At 38.6% G+C, this 24216-nt stretch overlaps 1 protein-coding gene across 1 annotated transcript in view; it reads right to left on the bottom strand.

Moving 5' to 3' along the window:
• Positions 1-24216, bottom strand: part of ITFG1 (integrin alpha FG-GAP repeat containing 1) — a 313498-nt gene that overhangs the window by 227898 nt on the left and 61384 nt on the right. Inside the window, exon 7 of the mRNA XM_006062755.3 lies at positions 9853-9914. Within this exon, the coding sequence (XP_006062817.3) occupies positions 9853-9914 (62 nt within the window). The remainder of the gene's footprint in view (positions 1-9852; positions 9915-24216) is intronic.

Genomic DNA, 24216 nt, shown 5'->3' on the forward strand with positions numbered 1-24216 from the left:
CCTGTGAAGTTCTGTTAAACGTAATAAAATATATTTAGAAATGTTTCCAGATGCAGGTATATTTTGGAAATATAGGCAAATTCTGGTTAAGATCACTGCAATAAGCTAAGTATTGTAATAAACCAAGGCACAGGAATATTCTGGTTTCCCAGTGGACGTAAAAGTTATACTACACTGTACTCTATTAAGTGTGCAATAGCATTATGCCTAAAAAATGTACATATTTTGATTAAAAAATACTTTACTGTTAAAAAAAAATACTAACCATCATCGCAAGCCTTTAGCAAGTTGTAATCTTTTTGTAATAGCAACATCAAAGAACAATAGTACAAATTAAATACTATGGGAAAAGTCTGAAATATTGTGAGAATTACCAAAATGTGACATAGAAGACATGAAGTGACCAAATGCTATCAGAAAAAACGGTGCTGATATAATTGACACAGGGCTGCCAGATTTCCAATTTATGGAAAACAAAAAAAGTATTATCTGTGAAGTGTAATAAAGTGAAACACAATAAAATAAGGTATGCTTGCACACATGGTAGATTTGGTGGACAGACTGCCTGAAGAACTATGGACATAAGTTTATACAAACTCCTGTAAGTTTGTACAGGAGGCAGTGACCGAAACCACCCCCCACAAAAAGAAACGCAAGAAGCCAAAGTGGTTGCCTGATGAAGTTTTACAAATAGCTAAGCAAAGAAAAGAAGTGAAAGGCAAGAGAGACAGAAAGATATACCCAACTGAATGCAGAAGTCCAGAGAATAACAAGGAGAGATAAGAGAGCCTTCTTAAGTGAACAATGCAAAGAAATAGAGGAAAACAACAGAATGGGAAAGACTAGCAATCTCTTCAAGAAAATTGGAAACATCAAGGGAACATTTCAGGCAAGGATGAGCATGATAAGGGACTGAAATGGCAAGGACCTAATGGAAGCAGAAGAGTCTAAGGAAAGGTGACAAGAATACACAGAAGAATAATACAAAACAGGTCTTAATGACCTGGATAACTACAATGATGTGGTCACTCACCTAGAGCTGGATATTCTGGAGGGTGAAGTCAATGCTTAGCAAGCATTACTATGAACAAAGCTAGTGGAGGTGATAGAATTCCAGCCATTTAAACCCAAATAGATGATGTTGTTAAAGTGCTGCACTCAAATATGTCAGCAAACTTGGAAAACTCAGCAGTGGTCAAAGGATGGAAAAAGTCAATTTTCATTCCAATCCCAAAGAAGAGTAATGTCAAAGGATGCTCAAACTATTGTACAACTGCACCTATTTCATGTGATAGCAAAGTTATGCTCAAAATTCTTCAAGCTAAGATTCAAGGGTAGGTGAATGGAGAGCTTCTAGATGTACAAGCTGGGTTTCAAAGAGGAAAGGAACCAGAGATCGAATTACGAACATTACTTGAATCATAGAAAAAGCAAGGGAATTCCAGAAAAACATCTATTTCTGCTTCACTGACTACTTGAAAACCTTTGACTGTGTGCATCACAACAAACTGTGGAAAATTCTTAAAAGACTAGAGTACCAGACCACCTTACCTGTCTCCCGAGAAACCTGTATGCAGATGAACTAGTAATAGGCAGAATCAGATATGGAACAATGGACTGGTTCAAAATTCAGAAAATAGTAAGACAGGTTGTATATTGTCACCTTGTTTATTTAACTTCTATGGAGGTATTATTATAATGTCAGTGCTGTGCTTCTGAGCTGCAAATACATTTTCATGGGCTGCCATTTGAGACTCATCTACTACACTGTGTCCTGTTCTGTACTGTGCTGTTCTTACTGGCCTTCACTGTAGTCCTTCAATCCAAAACTGGGCCAACTCACCGCCACAATTATGTCCTTTACCTATTCTTTTACCTAATTGGATTCTGGAATGTCTGTGCAATGATTTAAAGGGCCAAGTTTTAGAAACAACACTTCCTAGTTCAAAGTCTAGCTCCACTGTTTCTAGTTTTGAGGTCTGAGCAAGCTAGTTCTAATGTAAGCATCTGTTTCAGTTCAGTTCAGTCGCTCAGTCGTGTGCGACTCTTTGAGACCCCATGAATCACAGCACGCCAGGCCTCCCTGTCCATCACCAACTCCCAGAGTTTACCCAAACTCATGTCCATCGAGTCAGTGATGCCATGCAGCCATCTCATCCTCTGTTGTCCCCTTCTCCTCCTGCCCCCAACCCCTCCCAGCATCAGAGTCTTTTCCAATGAGTCAACTCTTTGCATGAGGTGGCCAAAATACTGGAGTTTCAGCTTTAGCATCATTTCTTCCAAAGAACACCCAGGGCTGATCTCCTTCAGAATGGGCTGGTTGGATCTCCTTGCAGTCCAAGGGACTCTCAAGAGTCTTCTCCAACACCACAGTTCAAAAGCATCAATGATTCGGCGCTCAGTCTTCTTCACAGTCCAACTTTCACATCCATACATGACCACTGGAAAAACCACAGCCTTGACTAGAAGGACCTTTGTTGGCAAAGTAATGTCTCTGCTTTTGAATATGCTATCTAGGTTTTTAATTTCATGGCTGCAAATACCATCTGCAGTGATTTTGGAGCCCCCAAAAATAAAGTCTGACACTGTTTCCACTGTTTCCCCATCTATTTCCCATGAAGTGATGGGACCAAATGCTATGATCTTATTTTTCTGAATGTTGAGCTTTAAGGCAACTTTTTCACTCTCCTCTTGAGGCTTTTGAGTTCCTCTTCCCTTTCTGCCATAAGGGTGGTGTCATCTGCATATCTGAGGTTATTGATATTTACTTCTGGCAATCTTGATTCCAGCTTGTGCTTCTTCCAGCCCAGCGTTTCTCATGATGTACTCTGCATATAAGTTAAATAAGCAGGGTGACAATATACAGCCTAGACGTACTTGTTTTCCTATTTGGAACCAGTCTGTTGTTTATGTCGAGTTCTAACTGTTGCTTCCTGACCTGCATATAGGTTTCTGAAGAGGCAGTTCAGGTGGTCTGGTATTCCCATCTCTTAAAGAATTTTCCACAGTTTATTGTGATCCACACAGTCAAAGGCTTTGCATAGTCAATAAAGCAGAAATAGATGTTTTTCTGGAACTCTCTTGCTTTTTCCATGATCCAGTGGATGTTGGCAATTTGATCTCTGGTTCCTCTGCCTTTCCTAAAACCAGCTTAAACATCTGGAAGTTCACGGTTCATGTATTGCTGAAGCCTGGCTTGGAGAATTTTGAGCATTACTTTACTAGTGCGTGAGGTGAGTGCAATTGTGCGGTAGTTTGAGCATTCTTTGGCATTGCCTTTCTTTGGAATTGGAATGAAAACTGACCTTTTCCAGTCCTGTGGCCACTGCTGAGTTTCCCAAATTTGCTGGCATATTGAGTGCAGCACTTTCACAGCATCATCTTCCAGGATTTGAAATAGCTCAACTGGAATTCCATCACCTCCACTAGCTTTGTTTGTAGTGATGCTTTCTAAGGCCCACTTGACTTCATATTCCAGGATGTCTGGCTCTAAGTGAGTGATCACATCATCGTAATTATCTGGGTCGTGAAGATCTTTTTTGTACAGTTCTTCTGTGTATTCTTGCCACTTTTTAATATCTTCTGCTTCTGTTAGGTCCATACCACTTCTGTCATTTATCAAGCCCATCTTTGAATGAAATGTTCCCTTGGTATCTCTAATTTTCTTGAAGAGATCTTTAGTCTTTCCCATTCTGTTGTTTTCCTTTATTTCTTTGCATTGATCGCTGAGGAAGGCTTTCTTATCTCTCCTTGCTATTCTTTGGAACTCTGCATTCAGATGCTTATATCTTTCCTTTTCTCCTTTGCTTTTTGCTTCTCTTCTTTTCACAGCTATTTGTAAGGCTTCCCCAGACAGCCATTTTGCTTTTTTGCATTTCTTTTCCATGGGGATGGTCTTGATCCCTGTCTCCTGTACAATGTCGCAAACCTCCGTCCATAGTTCATCAGGCACTCTATCAGAGTTAGTCCCTTAAATCTATTTCTCACTTCCACTGTATAATCATAAGGAATTTGATTTAGGTCATACTTGAATGGTCTAGTGGTTTTCCCTACTTTCTTCAATTTAAGTCTGAATTTGGCAATAAGGAGTTCATAATCTGAGCCACAGTCAGCTCCCAGTCTTGTTTTTGCTGACTGTATAGAGCTTCTCCATCTTTCCTGCAAAGAATATAATCAATCTGATTTTGGTGTTGACCATCTGGTGATGTCCATGTGTAGAGTCTTCTCTTGTGTTGTTGGAAGAGGGTGTTTGCTATGACCAGTGTGTTCTCTTGGCAAAATTCTATTAGCCTTTGCCCTGCTTCATTCCGTATTCCAAGGCCAAATTTTCCTGTTACCCCAAGTGTTTCTTGACTTCCTACTTTTGCATTCCTGTCCCCTATAATGAAAAGGACATCTTTTTTGGGTGTTCTAAAAGGTCTTGTAGGTCTTCATAGAACCGTTCAACTTCAGCTTCTTCAGTGTTACTGGCTGAGGCATAGACTTGGGATTACTGTGATATTCAATGGTTTGCCCATGTCCAAGGTAAGAATAACCCAGATAAGAAGGTAGGTATTGCAAGAGGCATCAGAGGGCAGACACACAAACCATAATCACATAAAACTAGTCAATCTAATCACACTAGGACCACAGCCTTGTCTAACTCAGTGAAACTAAGCCATGCCGTGTCGGGCCACCCAAGATGGGCAGGTCATGGTGGAGAAGTCTGACAGAATGTGGTCCACTGGAGAAGGGAATGGCAAACCACTTCAGTATTCTTGCCTTGAGAACCCCATGAACAGTATGAAAAGGCAAAATGATAGGATATTGAAAGAGGAACTCCCCAGTTTGGTAGATGCCCAATATGCTACTGGAGATCAGTGGAGAAAAAACTCCAGAAAGAATGAAGGGATGGAGCCAAAGCAAAAACAATACCCAGTTGTGGATGTGACTGGTGATAGAAGCAAGGTCCAATGCTGTAAAGAGCAATATTGCATAGGAACCTGGAATGTTAGGTCCATGAATCAAGGCAAACTGGAAGTGGTCAAACATGAAATGGCAAGAGTGAATGTCAACATTCTAGGAATCAGTGAACTAAGATGGACTGGAATGGGTGAATTTAACTCAGATGACCATTGTATCTACTACTGTGGGCAGGGATCCCTTAGAACAAATGGAGTAGCCATCATGGTCAACAAAAGAGTCTGAAATGCAGTACTTGGATGCAATCTCAAAAATGACAGAATGATCTCTGTTCGTTTCCAAGCATCTGTTTACTTTTATATAAAATGAACTTTTACAAAGTTTTTGTGGAGATTAGTAAAATAATGCATATAAAGTGTTTACTAGTTCAGCATATGCACAAATATGTACTTAGTCAACATTAACAATTACTGACTAGGAATGTTAGTAGTAATACTATTATATCTGCTATCCATCACTGAAGCAGCTAAACACACTGCCATTGACAGGAGAGTTGACATTTTCTGCTTGAATTCCAATCAAAGGTGCTATGTTGTAATAAGTATCCTTTCATGGATGACCACCTATGCTTTGGCCTGCAGGTTTTAATATTTAGTATTTAGACTGCCATATTTATAATGTTAAAAATGATCATGAAGCAACATATGATGACTATCATTGTATCTACGTCTTTATTCATAAAGCAATGGTTCTTGACTTGAGGTGTATTTATTTTCCAGAGGACATTGGGCAATGTATGGAGATAATGTGACTGTTTCAAGTGGGAGGTGGCTTCTAGAATCTAAGTGAACAGAGGCCAGGGATACTGCTAAACAAGTTAAAGGATAGATCTCCACAATAAAGAATCATCTGGCCTATAGCCAGTAGATGCTCAACATCATTAATTATTAGAGAAATACAAATCAAAACTATGATGAGGGACCACCTCACACCAATCAGAATGGCCATAATTAAAGTCTACAATAAAATTCTGGAGAGGGTGTGGAGAAAAGGGAACCCATCTACACTGCTGGTGGGATGTAAATTGGTACAGCCACTGGAAAACAGTATGGAAGTTCCTCAGAAAACACAGCTCCATATGATCCAGCAATCCCACTCTTGGGCATATACCCAGACAAAACTATAAATTAAAAAAGATACAGGCATTCCTATGTTCATAACAATTCTCATAACAATAAAATGATTGTTGTAAGTTTTGTAAGAATTGTCGTAAGTGTAAGTTTTGCAAAATGGGAGGATCATTTTTAATTAGTGACTGGACAACTTGCAGTAACATTAATTGACTTAAAAGCCCTAAAAACATATAAAACGGTATTAGCTAGTAGAGGAATATGAGCTGGAGCAAATTTTTTTAGTCAGCTGTGCTGTGCACAACCCCATAGTAGATGCTCTGGGAGATCAGAAACTAACTGAAGATGAGGAGGAGGGTGAAGATCTGAGTGTAGGCAACTCTGACTAATGTGATGAGATGTACTAACTCCATGTTACAAGGAGTTAAAAAACAGAGCAGTTGCTTCCATTTGGTCCACTCAGGATCATCAGGGAAGGCTTTAAGATGATGTGGTATTTGAAATGGCTAATGCAGATGAGCAGGATTTTAGTGGCTGAAAGAAAAGGAAGAGTAGGGAAAGGATATGCACAGGAAATAGAGGACACAGAGTAAAAAGTGGCTGATTTGGGCCAGAATATGGATTAGAAAAATAGCTTTACACAAGATCAGCAAAGGCCTTGACTCCTAAACTAAGTAGTTTGATCTTTTAAAAATTTATTGAGAAGCTTAAGTCCTAAAGGTTTTAGGACTGAGAGTGAGATAAATAGAGCTTTCATTGTTGCAATTACTCTGGATATTGTATATCAGATGGAAAATCTGGAGGTGGGGAAATAAGTAGAATTTACTATATCCTGGGAAACAGATGGATGATTAAAGGAGTGGAATGCTGGGGACAGATAAGGGATAGATATGAGAATACAGAATGCCTACCAACGCAAAGATAATAGAAAATACAAAGGAAGGTCTAATTGGGAGCAGGAAAAGAAATTATTTTAGATAAGAGATATATCAAGGAAATGATTAGAAATGTAGGACTAGAAATCAAGGAAGAGAACAGAGAAGTATCATGAACGGAAAGAGTTAAGGGAAGAATGGCAAATCAAGATCCATGAATAAACACCCATCGCCCTTTACATTAGAAATTTTCAGTCTTGGCCCTTTTAGGCCGGATGATTTTTCTTTTTCCTTCCTTTTTTTTTTTTTTTTTTAAATTAAAGTACAGTTGATATACAGTATTGTGCCAATCTCTGCTGTATAGCAAAGTGACTCCATTATATACAGATATACATTCTTTTTTAAATATTCTTTACATTTTGGTTTATCCCAGGAGATTAGATAGAGTTTCCTGTGCTATATACAGTAGGACTTTGTTGTTTATCCACTCTGAATGTAATAGTTTGCATTTAACAACTCCAAATTTCCAGTCCTCCCCTTTAGCAACCACACTCTGTCAGATCTCTATGTCAGATCTCTAAGTCTGTGAGTCTATTTCTGATTTATAGGTAAGTTCATTTGTGCCACATTTTAGATTCCACATATAAGTGGTATCATATATGTCTATCAGACTTATTTCACTTAGTATGAGAATCTCTAGTTGCTGCAAATAGCATTATTTCGTTCTTTTTTATGTCTGAGTAAGATTCCATTATACACACACACACACACACACACACACACACACACCCCCATCTTCTTTAACCATTCATCTGTCAATGGACATTTAGGTTTTTCCCATGTTTTGGCAATTGTGAGTTATGTATGAACTTTGTTATGGTTCATAGCTAGAAGAATTATTATGGTTATTGCTACCAAATGACTGCTATGTTATTGCTACCAAATGGAAGCAACTGCTCTGTTTCTTAACTCCTTGTAACATGGGGTTAGTATATCTCATCACATCAGTCAGAGTTGCCTACACTCAGATCTTCGCCCTCGTCCTCGTCTTCTGTTAGTTTCTGATCTCCCAGAGCATCTACCGTGGCTGTGCATACCACAACTGACTAAAAAGATTTGCTGCAGCTCATATTCCTCTACTAGCTAATATGGCTTTATATGTATTGAAGGCTTTTTGGTCAATGAATGTGTTACTGCAACTTGTCCAGTCACTAATGAAAAAATGATTCTCCCATTTTACAAAACTTAATCTGAACTAGTTAATTTTGAGTCTACATTCTCCTTAATTTGTACTAATGAATTTTATGTTACTGATAACACAAATACCGTGTGGATCCAGCTATTTTACCACAAGAAGAATCCTTAGTCTCTACTGGCAAATAGACAATTAATTAATTTTGTTTAAAGAAAATAACAAAGGGAAAAAAGATCCCCTCTCCAAAATCTAGTCTCTTCATGATTTTTCTCCTGTGAAAGTTGCTTCATTTTATTACCTTTAAATCAGCCTAGGCTGAGAGGAAATAAAATACTTAAAAGTAGTCCCTGATTATATAAATATATATTTATTAATAATGAGGCTTTTCTCTCCCAGATGGATATTAATAATCAATCAAAATGACTGATTTTCTCACTTTCTAAAACCTCAAAATTCACTTGATTTCAAGGTCACCTAAAAATGAATATCCCCTACTAGTGGAAGATTTCATATACAGTAACCATTAAGAATATAACAACCATATTTCTATCATCAGAAAAACAAATACAACTACATTTTTAAAAGATGTATATTAAACAAAGATAAATCTTTCCAGTGTAGAAGTCTTTCTTCTTTCTCCTTGCCTCATTAAAAGAGAAAGAAAGATCAGATTGCTTAGTTGGGGTGTAGTTAGTAATATTCAAAAGCCCTAATTTTATCTAAACAAAGCTCTTCCCCTCTTCCTAGTTTCCTCCTATGAAGAAATCTGGGTTATGACTCTGCTATAAGAGATGGCAAATAATGAATCTTCTTCCATGGGCTTGTGCTTTACATTTTTTAAGATCTATTTATTGTTCATAAGTACTTTAACAAAAATCTCTTAAAATGCAATGGATTTAATCTGGATTGAATAAGAGACAATCTAGAGTAAATAGCTGGGAAATCAAGTGATCTCAAACTAAAATTCGCTAAGTGTTTACTGTGTGTCAGGTACTTTACAAACACTGTTTCATTTTTATCTTCACAGTCTATGAAGCAGACATTCTTACTTCTGTTTCCCATATGAGAAAAGTGAGGTTTAATACTTGACCATTATTTCATGAATATCACTCAGTAGGCCAATTTGGCCTGTACTCAAATCCTATCCTCCATTATGTACCTATAATTGAATTTTAAAACTTGGGGTAGTCTATTCTGCATTAATTCATCTTTCATATAATCTACCTCAAGCTAAAAATAAAATAAAACCATGACACCAGTTTGGGAATATTCTACTTGCAATTCAAAAAATTACTGGGGAAGGTTCGTTAATCCTGGTCAACTTGGAAATAAATTTAGTGACTGTTGTTCTTATTTTTTTTAATAGAAGCCTGAAGGCTAAGAGGAAAAATAAGTTTTTTAAAAGGGGTTTCTTCAACAAACCATCATGCTGACAAATTAAATGACAGGCACCTCTCTTACCAGCTGACAGCCTAGCAGGGTCCCTGTTAACATGGGCATTAGGGCAGACTGATTGGTTTAATTGGCAGTCATGCTTAAAAACCTGCAGAGGAATTGATGCTGAATGAATCATTTCATTCAGCAATATTCAGCAGTTTGAATGCAGCAATGCAACCAAAAGCTCTTAAAACTGTTCTATTTATTGTTGAAATCAATCGACCAAGTGATTACTTTCATTTTATTTTCTAAAACTGTGTGCTTTTCATTGAAAGCCATCATTTAAAAATGCTTAAAAGAAAAGATTTCTTACCAAATTTTCCCATATCTCAAACTGGAAGGTACTAGAAGCAGACAATGTCGTGAGGAATAAATCTAGGAGGAAAATAACAGAATTGTAAGCTTTGTTACTGATGTGTACATTTAAGCAGGAAGAAATACAATACATAAAAACAGTTATAATACAGTTGAATTTAAACATATTTTAAATTTTATATATATACATATATTTATGTACATCAAATGATGCTTATTGACAGTTTATAAGATCTAGGTCTAAGCAACATCAATGATGGGTGATGTGACTCCTTGCAAGTTCAACAAGGAATGCTATCAGTATATATATATATATATTTTTTTTTTTTTTGCCTAAGCACATGGCATGTAGGATCTCATTTCCCTGGCCAGGGATGGAATCTGTGCCCCTTGCAGTGGAATTGTGGAGTCTTAACTGCTGGACACCAGGAAAGTCTGTAAACTTTATTTTAACATGCTTGATCCATCAAAGAAAATAAAGCAGATGACCCTGTATTAATACAATTAAAGAAAATGCATTTAAAGGGAGCATTTAGTATTAGTCATTCAAAGGCGTTCTTTACTTTTTTTTTTCTTTCATAATTCTAGTTCATTTTATTCAGCAACATTTTTAAAAGTACCATTAAAATCTCAGATAGGTCTCTTAAGCTAAAAAACTATTTTTCTATAATCATAATTGATAGTTCCACAGCTAGTCCCACTTTTCCTAATGGATATGTCATCCTAAGCAAAGAAAACAAGACAATTAAAGACCACCTGCATATTCTTTCTGGTAGACTGAAAGTGGTAACAATCATAGAATGAAACAACAAAAATATGTTTTAGGGACCAGTGCTACCCTACGCCGGAGAAGGCAATGGCACCCCACTCCAGTACTCTTGCCTGGAAAATCCATGGACAGAGGAGCCTGGTAGGCTGCAGTCCATGGCGTCGCTATGAGTCGGGAACGACTGAGTGACTTCACTTTCACTTTTCACTTTCATGCACTGGAGAAGGAAATGGCAGCAGCAGCAGCTACCCTACACAATGATGCAATTAAATGCATCTTTTTAAACATTTTATATTTTTTAATTAATTTATCTTTCTGAAGGATAATTGCTTTACAGAATTTCACTGTTTACTGTCAAATCTCAACATGAATCAGCCATAGGTATACATATATCCCCTCTCTTTTGAACCTCCTTCTTATCTCCCTCCCCATCCCACTCCTCTAGATAGATACAGACCCGAAGTTTCCTGAGCCATACAGTAAATTCTCGCTGCTATCTGCTTTACATATGGTAACGCAAGTTTCCATGTTACCCTTGCCATACATCTCAGCCTCTCCTCCCATGTCCATAAGTCTATTCTCTGTTTCTCCACTGTTGCCCTGTAAATAAATTCTTCAGTATTATTTTTCTAGATTCCATATGTATGTGTTAGAATACGATATTTATCCTTCTCTTTTTGACCTACTACACTCTGTATAATAGGTTCTAGGTTCATCCACCTCATTAGAACTGACTCAAATGGTGTTCCTTTTTATGGCCGAGTAATATTCCATTGTACCACTACTTTATCCATTCATCTGTCAAAGGACATCTAGGCTGCTTCGATGTTCTAGGTATTGTAAATAGTGCTGCAATGAACAATGGGATACATGAGTCTCTTTCAATTTCAATTTCCTCAAGGTATAATGCCTAGGAGTGGGATTGCTGGGTCATATGGTGGTTTTATTCCTAGTTTTTAAAGGAATCTTCATACCATCTTCCATAGTGGCTGTATCAATTTACATTCCCACCAAAAGTGCAAGAGCATTCCCTTTTCTCCATAACGTCTCCAACTTTTACTGTATATAGACTTTTTGATGATGGCCATTCTGACTGGTGTGAGGTTTGATTTGCATTTCTCTAATGAGTGATGTTGAGCATCTTTTCATGTGCTTGTTAGCCATCTGTATGTCTTCTTTGGAGAAATGTCTGTTTAGGTCTTTTTCCCACTTTTTCATTGGGCTGTTTGTTTTTCTGGTGTTGAGTTGTATGAACTGCTTGTATATTTTGGAAATTAATCCTTTGTCAGTTGTTTCATTTGCTATTATTTCTTCCCATTCTGAGGGTTGTCTTTTCACCTTGCTGTGCAAAAGCTTTTAAGTTTGATAAGGTCCCACTTGTTTCCTTTTGGTTTTTATTTCTGTTACTCTAGGAGGTGGGTCATAGAGGATCTTGCTGAGATTTATGTCATTGAGTGTTCTGCCTATGTTTTCCTCTAAAAACTTTATAGTTTCTGGTCATACATTTAGGTCTTTAATCCATTTTGAGTTTATCTTTGTGTATAGTGTTAGGAAGTGTTCCAGTTTCATTCCTTTACATGTAGCTGTCCAGGTTTCCCAGCACCATTTACTGAAGAGGCTGAATTTGCCCCATTGTATACTCTTGACTCCTTTGTCTAAATAAGGTACCCATAGGCACATGAGTTTATTTCAGGGATTTCTATCTTAAAAGAGTTCCACTGGTCAATATTTCTGTTTTTGTGCCAGTACCATACTGTCTTGATGACTGTAGCTTTGTAGTATAATCTGAACTCAGGAAGGTTGATTCTTCAAGCTCCATTTTTCTTTCTCAAGACTGCTTTGGCCATTCAGGGTCTTTTGTGTTTCAATATGAATTGTGAAAGTTTTGGTTCTAGTTCTGTGACAAATGTGATTGGTAATTTGATAGGGACCACATTACTTTGCCAACAAAGGTCCGTCTAGTCAAGGCTATGGTTTTTCCAGTGGACATGTATGGATGTGAGAGTTGGACTGTGAAGAAAGCTGAGTGCCGAAGAGTTGATGCTTTTGAGCTGTGGTGTTGGAAGAGACTCTTGAGAGTCCCTTGGACTGCAAGGAGATCCAACCAGTCCATTCTGAAGGAGATCAGCCCTGGGATTTCTTTGGAAGGAATGATGCTAAAGCTGAAACTCTAGTACTTTGGCCACCTCATGCGAAGAGTTGATTCTTGGAAAAGACTCTGATGCTGGGAGGGATTGGGGGCAAGAGGAGAAGAGGATGACAGAGGATGAGATGGCTGGATGGCATCATTGACTCGATGGACGTGAGTCTGAGTGAACTCTGGGAGTTGGTGATGGACAGGGAGGCCTGGCGTGCTGTGATTCATGGGGTCACAAAGAGTCAGACATGACTGAGCGACTGAACTGAACACTGAATCTGTAGATTGCATTTGATAGTATAGTCATTTTCACAATATTGATTCTTCCTACCCAGGAACATGGAATATCTCTCCAACTATTTATGTTTTCTTTTTTTTGTTTCCTTCAGTTCAGTTCAGTCACTCAGTCGTGTCCCACTCTTTGCAACCCATAAATAGCAGCGTGCCAGGTCTTCCTGTCCATCTCCAACTGCCGGAGTTCACCGAAACTCATGTGCATCGAGTCGGTGATGCCATCCAGCCATCTCATCCTCTGTCGTCCTCTTTTCTTCCTGCCCCCCATCCCTCTCAGCATCAGGGTCTTTTCCAATGAGTCAACTCTTTGCATCAGGTGGCCAAAGTACTGGAGTTTCAGCCTCAGCATCAGTCCTTCCAATGAACACCCAGGACTGGTCCCCTTTAGAATGGACTGGTTGGATCTCCTTGCATTCCAAGGGACTTGCAAGAGTCTTGTACAGTACCACAGTTCAAAAGCATCAATTCTTCCGTGCTCAGCCTTCTTCACAGTCCAACTCTCACATCCATACATGACCACTGGAAAAACCATAGCCTTGACTAGACGGACCTTTGTTGGCAAAGTAATGTCTCTGCTTTTCAATATGCTATCCAGGTTGGTCATAACTTTTCTTCCAACGAGTAAGTGTCTTTTAATTTAATGGCTGCAATCACCATCTGCAGTGATTTTGGAGCCCAAGAAAATAAAGTCTGATACTGTTTCCACTGTTTCCCCATCTATTTCCCATGAAGTGATGGGACCGGATGCCATGATCTTTGTTTTCTGAATGTTGAGCTTTAAGCCAACTTTTTCATTCTCCTCTTTCACTTTCATCAAGAGGCTTTTTAGTTCCTCTTCACTTTCTGCCATAAGGGTGGTGTCATCTGCATATCTGAGGTTATTGATATTTCTTCCCACAATCTTGATTCCAGCTTGTGCTTCTTCCAGCCCAGCGTTTCTCATGATGTACTCTGCATAGAAGTTAAATAAGCAGGGTGTCAATACACAGCCTTGACATACTCCTTTCCCTATTTGGAACCAGTCTGTTGTCCCACGTCCAGTTCTAACTGTTGCTTCCTGACCTGCATATAGGTTTCTCAAGAGGCAGGTCAGGTGGTCTGGTATTCCTATCTCTTTCAGAATTTTCCACAGTTTATTGTGATCCACACAGTCAAAGGCTTGGCATAGTCAATAAAGCAGACATAGATGTTTTTCTGGAACTCTCTTGCTTTTTTGATGATCCAGCATAGCTCTTCTCTAAATATCTGAAAGAATTCTCCTGTGAAGTCATGTGGTCCTGGGCTTTTGTTTTTTGGGAGATTTTGGATCACACCTTCAATTTCAGTGCTTGTAATTGGGTTGTTCATAATTTCTATTTCTTCCTGGTTCAGGCTTGGAAGATTGAACTTTTCTAAGAATCTGTCCATTTCTTCCAAGTTATCTATTTCATTGCCGTATAGTTGTTCATAATAGTCTCTTATAATCCTTTGTATTTCTGAATTATCTGTTGTAATCTCTTTTTTATTTCTAATTTTGATTTGATTTTTGTCTTTTTTTTTCTTAGTAAGTCTGGCTAAAAGTTTGTCAATTTTGTTTATCTTCTCAAAGAACCAGCTTTTAGTTTTATTAATCTTTACTAATGTTTCTTCCATTCCTTTTGCATTTATTTCTGCTCGGATCTTTATGATTTCTTTCCTTCGACTAATTTTGGGGCTTTTCTGTTCTTCTTTATCCAGTTGTTTTAGCCGTAAATTTAGGTTGTCTATTCGATGTTTTTCTTGTTTCTTGAGGTAGGATTGTATTGCTATCTTTCCTCTCAGGAATGCTTTTGCTCCATCCCATAGGTTTTGAGTTGTCGTATTTCTATTGTCATTTCTTTCTAGAGAGTTTTTGACTTTCCTTTTGATTTCTTCAGTAACCTGTTGGTTATTTAGAAATGTGTTGTTTAATCTTCATGTGTTTGTGTTTCTTAGTTTTTTTCTTGTAATTGATATCTAGTCTCAGCACTGTGGTCAGAGATGATTGAAATGACTTCAACTTTCTTAAATTTAGTGAGGTTTAATTTGTGACCCAAGATTTGGTCTATCCTGGAGAATGTTCCATGTGCATTTGAGAAGAAGGTGTATTCTTCTGCATTTGGATGGAATGTCCTGAATATATCAATGAGGTCCAGCTCATCTAATGTATCATTTAAGACTTGTGTTTACATATTAATTTTCTGTTTTGATGATCTGTCCATTGGTGAGATTAGGGTGTTGAAGTCTCCTACTATTATTGCAGTACTGTCAATTTCCCCTTTTAGGTCTGTTAGCGTCTGTCTTATGTATTGAGATGCTCCTATGTTGGGTGTATAGACATTTACAATTGTTCTGTCTCCCTCTTGGATTGATCCCTTGATCATTATGTAGTGTCCTTCCTTATCTCTTGTAATCTTCTTTATTTTAAGGTCTATTTCGTCTGATATGAGGATTGCTACTCCAGCTTTCCTTTGCTTCCCATTTGCATGGAGTATATTTTTCCATCCTCTCACTTTCAGTCTATATGTGTCTTGAGGTCTGAGGTGGGTTTCTTGTAAACAGCATATAAATGGGTCTTGTTTTTGTATCCATTCAGCAAGTCTGTGTCTTTCGGTTGAAGCATTTAATCCATTTACATTTAAAGTAATTACTGATATATATATATATATAATATATATATTATATATATATTCTTATTGTGATTTTCTTAATTGTTTGGGGTTGCTTTTGTAGATCTTTTTTCTTCTGTTGTATTTCTTGACTATATAAGTCCCTTTAACATTTGTCATAAAGCTGGTTTGGTTGTACTGAATTCTCTTAACTTTTGCTTGTCTGAAAAGCTTTTTATTTCTCCATCAATTCTGAATGAGATTCTTGCTGTGTACATTCATCTTGGTTGTAGATTTTTCCCTTTCAGTATTTTAAATATATCCTGCCATTCCCTTCTGGCCTGCAGAGTTTCTGTTGAAAGATCAGCTGTTAAGTGTATGGGATTTCCCTTGTATGTTATTTGTTGCTTCTCCATTGCTGCTTTTAATATTCTTACTTTGTGTTTAGTCTTTGTTAGTTTGATCAGTATGTGTCTGGGTATGTTTCTCCTTGGGGTTATACTATATGGGACTCTTTGTGCCTCTTGGTCTTGCTTGACTATTTCCTTTTCCATGTTGGGGAAATTTCCAACTATAATCTCTTCAAAAATTTTCTCATACCCTTTCTTTTTCTCTTTTTCTTCTGGGACCCCTATAATTTCAATGTTGGTGCATCTGATATTGCTCCAGAAGTCTCTGAGACTGTTCTCAGCTCTTTTCATTCGTTTTACTTTATTTTGCTCTTTAGAAGTTCTCACTGATTCATTCTTCTGGTTCAGATAGTCTGCTGTTGATTCCTTCTAGAGTATTTTTAATTTTAGTAATTGTGTTGTCTCTGCATGTTTATTCTTTAATTCTTCTAGGTCTTTGTTAATTGATTCTTGCATTTTTTCCATTTTGCTTTCAAGGTTTTTGATCATCTTTACTATCATTATTCTGAATTCTTTTTTGCCTATTTGCTCTTCATTTATTTGGACTTCTGTGTTTCTAGTTTGTTCCTTCATGTGGGTAGTATTTCTCTGCTATTTTTTATATATATTTTAAGCTTATTGTGTTTGAGGTCTCATTTTCCAGGCTTCAAGGTTGAATTCTTTCTTCCTTTTGGTTTCTGCCTGCTAAGGCTGGTGCAGTGGTTTGTGTAAGCTTCCTACAGGGTGAAATTTGTGCTGAGTTTTTGTTTGTTTGTTTTTCCTCTGATGGGCAAGGCTGAGTGATGTGGTAATCCTGTCTGCTGATATTGGATTTGTATTTTTGTTTGTTGTTCAGATGAGGTGCTACTGCACAGGGTGCTAGTGGTGGGTGGGTGATGCTGGTTCTTGTATTCACGTGGTTTCCTTTGTGTGAGTTCACACTATTTGATACTCCCTAGGATTAGTTCTCTGGTAGTCTAGGGTCTTGTAGTCAGTGCTACCATTCCAAAGGCTCAGTGCTTGATCTCTGGTTGGGAACAAAGATTTCACAAGTGGTTTGTTATGGCATTAAGTGAGATTAAAACAAATATCCAAAAACGAGAAACCAAAGATGAACCACAGACAAATGGCAGTTAGAAAATCAGGCAAATTAGAATTAAAATAATGGAATATACACATATACGCCCAAGAGCAAAGTCAAAACAGTCCAACAAAAATATAGTAGGTTGACCCAGTGAACAAAGGAAATAAAAAATTATATTTACCAGTTAAAAACAAAACTAACTAAAGCACAAACTGGAAAACAAAACTAAAGCAAGGTGCCAAGTGGGGAATAAAGCAGTGAAAACAAAACTAACAAATATGTTGAGAGGAAAGGAAAGAATAGATACGCAAAGTTAAATAGACGTAGATGAAGATTTATATACATAAAGATTAACCACAAGGGGAAAAGAACAGTAGGAAAAGCAAGCAAAGGAATAAATGTAGAAAAAATAATAATGGGTTTAAAAAATTAAAAATTTAAAAAGAGACCAAAACAAACAAACAAACAAACAAACAAACAAAAAGAGGAAAACTGCAGAGACCTGCAAAAGTCCAACACAGAGGCAGAGGTTTATGAATACAATAAAAGAGTGACTGAGGAAAAAGAAAAAAAAAATAAAAGCTCAAAAGTTTAACTGGATTTATTAGTGCTAATAAAAATCGACAACTACAACAGAAGGGGAAAAAAGGGAAAAAAAATACAAAAGAATCTACAGAACAAGTTAAAAAAAAAAAAGGAATAATAAATGTTTTTGTTCAGTCACTGCTGTCAGAGTTCTTTCCCTTGCTGGGAGTCACAGTCCACCTTAGGATGACCTCCAACACTGTGCTGGTCCCTGGACCTGCTGTGGATGCAGCTCAGATTCTAATCTGGTCTTACTCCTGTGTGTTCTTGGCCTCCAATGTCCACAGCTATCAGAAATAGTATGTTTTATTTTGTAGGAGCTCTCAATGGCCTTTTATATATTCCATGGACAGAGAGTCTGCCTAGTTGATTGTGTGGATTTAATGTGCAGCTTGAACCTAGACAGCATATTAAAAAGCAGATATTACTTTGCCAACAAAGGTCCGTCTAGTAAAGGCTATAGTTTTTCCAGCTGTCAAGTACGGATGTGAGAGTTGGACTATGAAGAAAGCTGAGTGCTGAAGAACTGATGCTTTTGAACCATGGTGTTGGAGAAGACTCTTGAGAGTCCCTTGGACAGCAAGGAGATCCAATCAGTCCATTCTAAAAGAAAGCAGTCCTGAATATTCATTGGAAGGACTGATGCTGAAGCTGAAACTGCAATACTTTGGCCACCGATATGAAGAACTGACTCATTTGAAAAGACCCTGATGCTGGGAAAGATTGAAGGCGGGAGGAGAAGAGGATGACAGAGGATGAGATGGTTGGATGGCATCACCGACTCAATGGACATGAGTTTGAGTAAGCTCCGAGAGCTGGTGATGGACAGGGAGGCCTGGTGTGTTGCAGTCCATGGGGTTGCAAAGAGTCGGACATGACTGAGTGACTGAACTGAACTGAACTGCACAGCTGATGGGAACGTTTTGGGTCGTCTTCCTTAGCCACACTGCCCCTGAGTTTCAACTGTGGTTTTATTTCCACCTCTACATGTGGGTCGTCCACAGCAGTTTCCTCCTAAGGCTGCCCCAGAGGACTTGGGTTTAACCTGTGACAGCCAGGTGTGAATGTGCTACAGTTGCTTGGGTTGCAGGGGTCTGGCAGCACCAGGTATTCACGGGGTTTGGCAGCTAGGGCAGTAGGAAATATAGTGCTCTAGAAGGGTATGGCAACCACTATTGGCCAATATGCTCCAGTATTCTTTCTTGGAGAAGCCCCCTCCATGACAGAGAAGCCTGGCAAGCCACAGTCTACAGGGTAGCAAAGAGTTGGATGCGGCCAAAGCTACCCTGCGTGCATAGAGGCAAGACTTTTTTGCCTGTGGCAGCTCTGCCTCAGTGAGAGTTGAGCATGAAGGTGGTGCAGCTGCTTGGCTCATGGGGACTCTGGCCGCACCAACTGTGCAGGGACAAGGACTGCCTCCGCCACAGGAGTTAGGGCCCTATGGTCGTTTTCCAAGCCTCTTGTAGCTGGTGATCAGAAGGTTTCTTTGGCCAAACTTTCTCTGTAGCTCTGCCTGTATAGGCCCTTAGAGGGCTCCTTTGCCTAGGGTCCTTCTCTGTAGTTTCGCGAGTCAGGCACATAGAGGGGGCCCTCCTGGCTGGGGTCCTACTCTGTAGACTGGCGCTTCAGGCACTTAAAAGGGCACTCTGGGTGGGGCCCTACTCTGTAGTTCGGTGCATCAGTCACTTAGAGGAGCACCCTGGGTGGGGTCCTACTCTGTACTCAAATGCATCAGGCATTTAATAGGCCAGCCTCTCTCTTGTTCAGCTGCCAATGCTGGCATGTGGGGAGAGAGAGGCTATGGTGATGGCTTCACTCCCTATGCGTGACTCAGCAGTACTGCCTTGCTTCCATGACTGCCTGGCTTTCCTCCACGAACTCCTACTTCACATCCCCTCAATTTGTCTCTCTGCAGTCAACAGCAGCCCTCGCCCTGGGGTTGATCCACAATCCCTAAACTCCAGCTCCCAGCTGCTGCGCCTTCCAGGGAACCAGCATTTTTGTCCGGGGTATGTATGGCTGCAGCAAGTACTCTGATTCTCATTCCATTTAGGCTTCCACAGATCAGCTTTTTCACTCTTAGCCTTAAATGTTTCTCCTCTGACTCAGACAATTGCCCCGATGTGGGGATCGGCCTGCTGCTTCAGTTCCCCCACCCACTGAGGGCAGTCCAGTCCTACTAACACTCCCTTTTCCCCCTAGTTCCTTTGTCCTACCAAGTTTTGCGTGGTTCTATATATTCTTTTCCACTGATCAGGTACTCCTGTCCACTCTCAGCTGGTGTTCTACATGCACTTCTGTGTCTGAAGGTGTACTCCTGATGTATCCGTGGAGAGAAATGTACTCCACGTCCACCTGCTGCTCCGCCATCTTGTTCCTCCTCTGTTCTTTACTTTTAAAAACAATTATGTGTACTACTTTTATATCTTACACATTTTAAGACAGGCTATTTTTTTTTAAAAGATAGTCTAATCATAATCACATTTTTGCTTTCTCACTCTAAAAGCAACACTTTACTATTTATCATAGTCAGATTTCAGTATTATTAATTTATTTTTAAAAATTATTATTTTTAATTGGAGAGTAACTGTTTTACAGCACTGTATTGGTTTATCCCATACATTAACATTAATCAGCCATAGGTATACATATCTGCCCTCCCTCTTGAACCTCCCTCCCACCTCCTACCCCATCGCACCCCCTCTAGGTTGTCATGGAGCACTGGGTTTGAGCTCCCTGTGTCATACAGAAAATTCCGACTGGCAATCTATTTCACATATGGTAATGTATATGTTTCAATGCTACTCTCTCAAAGCATCCCACCCTGTTCTTCCTCTACTTTGTCCACAAGTCTGGTCTCTATGTCTGCGTCTCCACTGAATTTCAGCATTATTTTAAATAACAGTATTACAGCACCTACAATCATTAGCACACGTTAAGTGAGCAATAAATTGTATTTCAAATTTTAAGTAGTACAATTATTTCCATATATTTCAACTAAAAAGTTTTATTAAAAAGTGCAAGAATTTAAAAAAGATGGTTTGAAAAATATTATGTTGACATTCAAATCAAACAACCTATTAATGCAAAGGCCAGAATAGAATGCAAGTCTATTCTAGCAGCATCATTTATTACCTTTGTGTAATGCCAATTTTATTTAATGAATATGGAAGTTTTAGAATGATGAGCTGACTCAAAGGAATATTAAAATGACACCCTTCCACACTTTTAAAAGATGAAAGTGGTATAAAGATCATGACTATCTCAAAGAAAAGGTTTTCTCTTTCATCCCATTAAATACGTTTAGCAAACTATCATTCATATGTTTTCTGTAAAGGCTTCAAATGAATTTAATGAAGCTGATTTATGTAATAATCATAATGATAAAGATTTTCATAGAACCCTCTGAAGGCTAAGTAACTTGTTAACTTTATTACTGTGTGTGCTGCTTGTGTGCCTGAGTGCTAAAGTTGCTTCAGTCACATCCGACTTTGCAACCCTTGGACTGTAGCCAGCCAGGTTAGTCTGTCCATAGGGATTCTCCAGACTGGAGATGGGTTGCTATGTCCTCCTTCAGGGGATCTTCCCAACCCAGGGATGGAACCTGCATCTTTTCAGTCTCCTGAATTGGTAGGTGAGTTCTTTACCACTAGCACCACCTGGGAAGCCCAGCTGAACCCAAAACTAACTCTGAGAAAGTGGAACAATTGTCTATGTCAATGTATCAAATATCTCTACATTTATTTTCACCACACTAAAGATGCTTTGCCTATGAATACAAATATGTAGGTTGTTTTTTTTTTTAATCTTTGGTTAATTTGGACTTTTTATTTATTTCTGGTTGCACTGGGTCTTTGTTGCTGCAAGTGGGGCAAGTTGAGGCTACTCTTCTTTGTGTTGCACGAGCTTCTCTTGTTGCAAAGAACAGGATCTAGAGCGTATGGTCTCAGTAGTTGCAGCTTTCGGACTCTAGAGCAACAGTTCAGTAGCTGTGGCACATAGACCTGGTTGCTCTGGAACATGTGGAATATTCCCAGGTAAGGGATCAAACCCATGTCCCCTACATCAGCAGGTGCATTCTTATCCACTATACCATAAGGAAAGTCTGAAATATAGTCTTTTGTAATGGTAATTTCTTTAATCTGTTTAATCATATACTTCTAATGAAGTGTTTATTTCCATACTCCACTAGGAAAACTCCCAAACAGTATCTGTGATTTGCAAGATGACATACCTACAATCAATCTTCTCTCCTTCACCCATGGATCCTTCACACTGTCATCAGCATGATTAAAATAGAAAAGTACAAATTTGATCCCATTCCTTCTCTTCCAGGATATAGGGTAAATCTCATCTGTCAGGTGAAAGCCTACCTACCTACATTTCTAGGCTCATTTCTTGCTACTCCCACGATGTTTGTTGATTCTATTTTCACAGCTTCACTAGTTATTTAATAAGACTTTGAAAAATAGTAAAGTAAGATGAGGGACTGGAAGTACCTTATAAATCAGATATTTTAAAAAATTCATTTCATCATTCAGTTATATAAAGGAGTTACAAAAAAATAATTCATTTTGCAAAGAAATAAAAATTGAGACAATTATTTAATAACAACTCAATATGCAGAATAATGCCTCAGAGTTTGACTGAACGAGAATAACAGCTTGAAAAAAATTTTGGTCAACAAAGCAATAAAGTTCTTACCATCTTATATGGTTAAGAGTATTGTACATGATAAAATTAAAGGAAATGTACTCAATAAAACTAACGGATGCTATGACATGTCACTGAGACTCCTCAAAACTGTATATTGTCATCCTGCTTAATTTAACTTACATGCAGAGTACATCATATGAAATGCTGGGCTGGATGAATCACAAGCTGGTATCAAGATTGCTGGGAGAAATATCAATAACCTCAGGTATGCAGATGATACTTCCCTAATGGCAGAAAGTGAAGAGGAATAAGAGAGCCTATTGATGAGGGGGAAAGGGGATCATAAAAAAGCTGGCTTGAAACTCAACATTCAAAAAACTAATATCACGGCAACTAGTCCCATCACTTCATGGTAAACAGAAGAGGAAAAAGTGGAAGCAGTGACATATTTCATTTTCTTAGACTCCAAAATCATTGTGGATGGGGACTGTAGCCATGAAATTAAAAAATACTTGCTCCTTGGAAGAAAAGCAATGACAAAGCTAGATAGTGTATTAAAAAGAGACATCACATTGTATACAAAAATCCATTTGATCAAAGCTATAGGTTTTCCATTAGTCATGTGTAGATGTGAGAGTTGGACCATAAAGAAAGCTGAGTGCTGAAGAGTTGATGCTTTCGAATTGTGGTGCTGGAGAAGACTCTTGAGAGTCCCTTGGGCTATAAGGAGATCAGTCAATCCTAAAGGAAATCAACCCCAAATACTCATTGGAAGGACTGATGCTAAAACTGAAGCTCTATTACTTTGGCCACCTGATGCCAACTCACTGGAAAGACTGTGATGCTGGGAAAGATTGAAGGCCAAAGGAGAAAGGGGTGGCAGAGGGTGAGATGGTTAGATAGGATCACCGACACAACGGTCATGAATTTGAGCAAACTCCAGGAGATAGTGAAGGACAGGCGAGCCTGGCATGCTGTAGTCCATGGGGCTGCAAAGATTTGGACACAATTTAAAGACTGCACAACAACAAATAAAGACAGTAGAATTAGATGGCTTTTGCAAAGCTCAACTCAGGAAACACAGGAAAGATACAAAGCCTGAGCATAAGTAATAAATATTAAAAGCTAAGTGTGAAAGCCTCTTGGGGAGCAAAACAAGAGGTTTTTACCTCCATCCTGAAGGGCAAGGAAAGCTGACAAATAAGACCAGAAGTTAATGGTCTTAATGGTAAGAGCAGAAGAACTCTGAGTGAGGGCCTAGAAGAGCTCTGAAGGTTAAATCCAAGTACTAATCAAGATTAGTATTAAGATTAGCTTAATAATTAAGATTAGTGTCAAGGCTAGCTAATCTTCCAAGATGGGGTGTGTTTGCGGTGGTACAGCTATAGACAAGAAGGTTAAATTCTCAACTTAAGCAGGTCTGCTATGTTAAGGTTAGAGCCTTAGACAGTAAAAAATGATACTAGACCCATGGGATAGGAACACCTAGTTGATAATATGAAAATCCTGAATCCCCAGATTCACTTGAATGGATTTTCAGAGCCTTCAGAAGTGGACTGTTAAAGGCTGACATTCTCTCATTTGAAGATGACGGAGAAATTACCCCTCAAGGCTAGGTCTCTTGCTGAAAAAATTTTCTACCCCATTATGCAACATTGCTCTCACTTCCTGCAGTCTGTCCCATCTTCTCTGCTGTCATTAAGCCAAAAATGGGTTCAGTACAAGATAACTTGACTAGGAATGTGATGGTCATTTGAGGGAGAAAAGGACTATAGCCTGAATTAAGTGCAGTACCTAGCTAACAAGCACTGACAGGAACCAGGACAGCAAGTATGAGACTAT

Source organism: Bubalus bubalis, chromosome 18 (genome assembly GCF_019923935.1).
Source record: "Bubalus bubalis isolate 160015118507 breed Murrah chromosome 18, NDDB_SH_1, whole genome shotgun sequence".
Classification (NCBI taxonomy): domain Eukaryota; kingdom Metazoa; phylum Chordata; class Mammalia; order Artiodactyla; family Bovidae; genus Bubalus; species Bubalus bubalis.